Genomic DNA, 6,000 nt, shown 5'->3' with positions numbered 1-6,000 from the left:
TTATCTTAGGGTTTTGCAAAACATTCCATGTACCAAATACTTCCCACATAGAAGAGCTGATTTTTGGATAGTCTATATCTGAAAGGAAAAGTGTTTCCACTGAGTTGCCTATACAAATGGAAGAAAACAAGTTTGAATACAGCTATTCCACCCAGAAATGGTTGAATGGAGTAAGTATCAGGAATAAAACAAGAAAATCAGTAACAGGCTGGGGCACCAAACAGAGGATAAGGCAAATATTTGAAAGAAGGCAGGTTGGTGGGATATGCTGCACGGAAATCCTATTCTTTGCTTCTGAGACCATGCAAACAACAACCAGCTACATGGGCCATTGCCTGTCTAGCAAAGGCTTAAGAGAGGGAGAGAAGGCATCCAGAAGATTGAACTGGGATTTCAGTAGCAACCTAGCATACAGCAGATGAGGGCAGGGGCTGGGGAGGGCAATTCCTATACCAGCTTTGCCCAACTCATCCCATAAAATCACCCCAAGATCACTCCAGAATTTGTTTTATTGCAAAGGTTTTTTTTACAGTTTGTCATCATTTCCAGCATTCAAAACACAACCTGTTTGTATTTTGTGTGCACACAGACACACACTGATTTTCTTTGGCATGCAGAGGGTCTCCAATTGTAGCAATAAATGGAACATGTATGTATCATTTATGGCTATGATCAGGGCCATCTGCACAATTAACCAACAATTAACAATTGTTAAGTTGCCAGTGGAACAGTTTACCTTCAGAAGTTGTAGATGCTTCATCACTGGAGGTTTTTAAGAAAAGACTGGACAACCACCAGTCTGAAATGGTAGAGCATCTCCTGCTTGAACAGGTGATTGAAGTAGACCTTCAAGATCCCTTCCATCTCTATTTAGATTAATTGGCGAGAGCGGAGGTTTATTGTCCAAGCTTGTGGGTTGGTTTCCGAATGTTTCGTTACCAGGCTAGGTAACAACTTCAGCAGAATTTAGGGAATGTCAGTATTGGTGTTCTTCTGTTTATAAGGGCTTTATGTGGTAAATAGATCTTGTGATCACATCAGATGAAGTTCTTGTGATAAGTCTTGTGAGGAGTCAGGTGTGGGTGGTGAACAATTGGTATATAGGTTGGATGTTTTTCTGTTTAGTTAATATTACACTTTAGGTTCTTCAGGTATGCCAGTTCTCCTGCTCCAGCTGTCTTATTGAGATATCAGGCTGAAGGGAAATAGTAATAAGGATATACTAAATAATACCAGAATATAAAATACTGGAATACTAGATGATGCCTTTGTATACTGGTATTTGTAGACATTGGATACTTGCATGCTGTAAATATCTGTATTTCCTGCAACTAACGAACATTATTATTAGGGTCTGTAAAAATATCTGACATCTGTCAAGACATATGTTCCTGGCTTCCTATTAGAACCCATAATCAATCCCCTTATCTCTTCCAGGGAGCTAAGTGATCAATTGAGAGGAAAAGGGAGAGACAAGGAAGAGATAAGGCTAAGACAAGACTAATTAGGGAGACCACAGTTGAGGATTTTAACTGATGTTTATAATGTTTTTGGTGTTTTATAACATTTCTAACAATGTAAAAGGAAAACCATTCCCTCTCTTGTGTGTGGCTCTTCCATGCATATCCTTGGGTATGTTTGGAACGGCTGACCATCATGTCTTTAACATTGATCAAGATTAAATGCTGATTGTTATTCAAGCCTCCCTTTAAGTTTCATTTTTGGCTTTCTGTGGCTTAAGTGTATCATAGGACCTAACAAGGCAAATAAGAATCAAATAAATCACCCCCTTCTGCTTCCTGCTCCAAATGAACGTTGCTGCACTCCAACTTCTCCTCAGGCAAGACCATTTCTTTTTCCAGGAATAAACTGAAAGTTCAAACAACCCACCTCCAACGTTCTCCACCTCAGATTGATTTCTGACCTTACGTTGATGGATGGGTGCCTTCCCCAGGCCTCCCTTTCTTGTCTTGACATCCAAACAGGGGCACAGTGGGGTCCTTGGTTTCCTGTGAGCTTGTTTTCTTGCAGACATTTCATTACCCAACTTAGGTAAGATCATGATGTTTGAATTGTTTGGATAATGAAACGTCTGCAAGAAAACAAGCAAGTTCAGAGACAACCCAGGATCCCTCATTTGGACCCTGAGCTACAAATATTCTGTATTGGGGCATGGAGGTTAATTGCTGGAAAGGGGAGCTTCTGCAGTTGCTTTTTCCACAGAAGATCTTAAGGTCAAAAAGAGATTCTCAGTCACCCAGGTCATGGTTGTCGCAAATGTTTTTTTAAGAACCAACTGGACTTTTTGGTTTTTCTTTAACGATGTTTCGTTTCTCATCCAAGGTCCTTCAGCTCTGACCGATGGTGGGGAATAGAAGGATTGATAATCCTTGCAAACAGCTGGTTAAGAATGCAAATGTGTGTGCGTGGCATTTTGCATTTTTTTGCCCCTGGATGCCAACCTAGCTTCAAATCCTTGCAGGAGAAGCTAGATGCCAGTCAAGCATACTAAGGTTCCCACAACTCTCCGAATGACCCTGGGCAGGCATCTCAGTCTACCGCCAGTCACAAGATTGTTGCGAGGGGAGGAAGCAAGGCGTGCCAACGCTCGCGACAAACAGCCTAACAGAATGCGACCAGCAGCGCCCTGTTCCCGCTCGAGGCTTTACGTTGCGCGCGCGGCCTCGGTTTCTCTCCCCCCACCCACCCCGGGAACTTGGATTTTTTTTTAAAAAAACAAACCCTTCGCTCATAATCCACCCCTCGTTGCCATAGAAACCGACGTTAGCGGAAAATAAACAATAAGCGTAACTGAACAGCATTATTAGCCCATCCGGAACTAGGCGAAGGAGGGGGGAAAGGGAGTAAAAGCCAAAAGGAAGTCCCGCCTTTTCCGCTTCTGGCTGACCAATCATCATGCAGAAGTCCGGAGAGCGGTGCAGGATTTAAATCGCCGAAGCTTTGGCGTTCTGCGTTTCGGCTGCTGGGCGCGGTTTTTGCGTGAAGCATTGCGGAATGGCTTCTGCTGCGGAAAGAGGTGGGTGGGATTGGGGAGTGGATTCAGTCTCTCTCAAAAGGAGAAACTTAATGTTTCTCTTATGCTTTCCTGTTGCCATCCTCCTTGCACAAATGGTGCTGCTCAGTGAAAACATCCTTTAAAAAATATTCAATTCCTCAAGATCTTGCACGAGGAGAATCGTGTTAGTAGTCTGTTACAGCTCCAGTTGGGAAAAATATACGTGTCGTAAGATCCGCGCACGTGTGAACGAGCATCAAGACCTGGGCAAAGTTGCTTTCTTAGCAACAGTGTAGTTTAACAACATATTTATGCTATTTATGTTTTAGTGGTCATTCTCTTTTCTCTGGGAGTAATGGAAAGGATAGTAAGACATTCTGGCATGCTATAAGTTAGCTTGCAACTTTAAAAGCGGAGGAGAGGAAGCAAAGCCGGTAGTAGGTTGTGGTAAAACTGATTATATTGTTGATGAAGTGAAGTGTAGTAATTGCACAAACAAGTCTCCTGTTGCATAAAGCGGGAGGAATTGTTAATATTCTAAAACAGATTTCCCTATTTAAAATGTTTTAGTAAGTTGTATATGTAACCTTTTTATCCAAAATTGATACTGATTGTCTCAGATAGTTTGCTTACCCACTATAACATATTTGCATAATATGCAGAATGATACATCTTTGAGATTGGTTAAAACCTATACACAGTGTAATTAGCTAGAGGTGATTGAGTGAGTTATAGGCTGTTGTAAGAAAAAACAACTGGAGGACCATCTGTTCCATACTCTTTACTCCTGTACAATGACATGACTGTCATTATGGTCTGGCTTTAGAATATCCTACCGAGTAATTCCCTTACATTTGAAATAGATCTTGTTGATTTTTATTGGAATTGTTTCTGAGTAGATTTAAGGACCAGGTTAAGGGCTATGTAGTTGCTAAGAGTCTATGGCACATCAGATTGGGATTGCATTGTGGAGAACTGCTGGCTTTGAAAAAACCATATTTGTAATACTTATAGTTTGCCTTTGCTTGGTTTGGCACTATTGCATTGTGAGATGGGACTTCTGATAAAAAGATGGGCAACTGATGACACACCAGATTTTATTTTTCTTTGTATTTTATACATTGATAAAACAATAAAAGTCATGAGGTAAAACATAGTGAGATGGTGTAATTCAATAACGTCTAGAGAACTATGGTTTTTTAAAAAATAAAATAGATGGTAGAATTAAAATGTATTTTTCCTGTTCAAATAGTTCAAAGAAATTTGAGTAAAATGGTGAAAAAAGATCAGTTATTTCCAATAAGTATCAAGCACAATACTTAGTTACTTGGATTTTGCTAGTAATCTCCAGAATGTAGATAAAGTTAATAGAACTTGAGATGGGAAGATATTCAGTTTTACTAAACTAAACATCCCTACGGGCACAATTTCATTTTGTGGGAATTAGAATGTGATTTACTAGATTTTGGTTACAACATTTGGATTCAAGTAGCTGAGTTCTATTTTTAATCCCAGTAAAAGCATAAAAAAACTTTATTGGGCTGCTTGGTAAAGAGGTCTGAATCCCTGTTTATGCTAATGCATCCGTTTTTTTCTAAAACCATAACATTTCATTTTCTCTTATAATTTTAAAATAGATTGGGTGGACGTTGCCAATGATCTTCTGACAAAATGTAACATACAGCTGCATGTTAATAGTCTCTCTGACTGTGGAGCTGAAGTTTTTGTTCATCTTTATGAATCAATATTAGGAGAAAAAGTCCCTGGTAAGAATGCATGTATCTTGCATTATCCTTACAGCAAGGTAACAGTTCCATATTTACATTTGAAACACTTTGGGCATAAATCTAGGTTAAGAGGTTTAATAACTTAATTTTTTAAGCTTAATTTTCCTCACTGCTTTTGCATTTAAAGGAAAAGTATTCTGAGTTTGGAAAACAAATATAAAAACTCTTAAATAGAGGGTGAATCTCAATTCAGGTTTTAATATTTATCTTTTCTGCCTGTCTGGGTTGCTCTCCCAAACACTTCCCCCCTTTTTGTCTTCTGTATCTGGAATTTTCAGAGTCACCCTTGGGGTATCAGTATGTCTGAGCTGATAAATTATAAATCACAATAATCTCTATATACTGTAAAGAGGGGCCTCAATGAAGTAGATGTCAGACACAAGAAACCAGAAGCCAACATAGAGTTCAGAAAGCACTGTGGGTTGCACAAAAATCGTGTCTACTAACGTTCAAGGCAAATTGATAAGAGTCAACGGACTTCAAGGGGGGCTGAACTTAGGTCTCTTTCAGAGACTCCAGATAGATGATGTGTTTGACCCCGCCCTTGGGCTCAGCCTGGTCATCTACAGTAGAGCCTCATCAAAGGTAGCAAAGCTTAATTCTGAATTTGTGGATAATGTGGACAAGCTATCTTTTGTTTCTCATATATGTGAGAGGTATGTTTGTGTGAGGGAGAGTGCGGGAGGGGGAGAGTAAATATAAGGGGTCTCAGTGGTGGTGGGAGCACTCTGGACTATGACCACCCAGAGGGGCTAGAAGAGAATTTTTAGGCCTTTTTAAGATGTTCAGATAGTGACGGGAATACCATGTTGGAGTATTTTTTACATTCTGTGCAATAATTCATTGTTCACTTCAGAATTATATGCATTTCTACAATATTGGGGGGCGGACTTTACTTGCTCTCAAAAGATTTAAGATACAGTTCATTTATTTGACTTTATAGTATATTGTAATGCACAGTAGTAATGTCAAAAAGTTGTTAACAGATTTCATAGCTGTTCCTACTTGCCAAGAAGACAATATTCATAATGTGCAGGCGGTGATAGACTCTTTGGCCCTGGACTACTTGCAGATCAGCTTGTCACATATAACTGGTGAGTATAACTAAAAACAATTGTTGCAAAAATGTACCATACTTTTGTGATATAAGATGGTTAAAAATAGCTATTTGTCTTAAGTTAATCTACATTTGATCGT

At 39.5% G+C, this 6,000-nt stretch overlaps 1 protein-coding gene across 1 annotated transcript in view; it reads left to right on the top strand.

Moving 5' to 3' along the window:
- The first annotated feature begins 2,908 nt into the window (after positions 1-2,908).
- The window catches only part of CEP95 (centrosomal protein 95), a 36,284-nt gene continuing 33,192 nt past the window's right edge, over positions 2,909-6,000 (top strand). The window contains exons 1-3 of the mRNA XM_087710250.1: positions 2,909-3,037; positions 4,654-4,782; positions 5,790-5,897. Of these exons, the coding sequence (XP_087566376.1) occupies positions 3,016-3,037; positions 4,654-4,782; positions 5,790-5,897 (259 nt within the window). The 5' untranslated portion in view covers positions 2,909-3,015. The remainder of the gene's footprint in view (positions 3,038-4,653; positions 4,783-5,789; positions 5,898-6,000) is intronic.

The sequence above is a fragment of the Thamnophis sirtalis genome, unplaced genomic scaffold (assembly GCF_051295495.1).
Source record: "Thamnophis sirtalis isolate CommonGarterSnake01/CBP01778 unplaced genomic scaffold, rThaSir2_p1.2 scaffold_3, whole genome shotgun sequence".
Lineage (NCBI taxonomy): Eukaryota > Metazoa > Chordata > Lepidosauria > Squamata > Natricidae > Thamnophis > Thamnophis sirtalis.
This window is presented reverse-complemented; position numbering and strand designations above follow the sequence as displayed.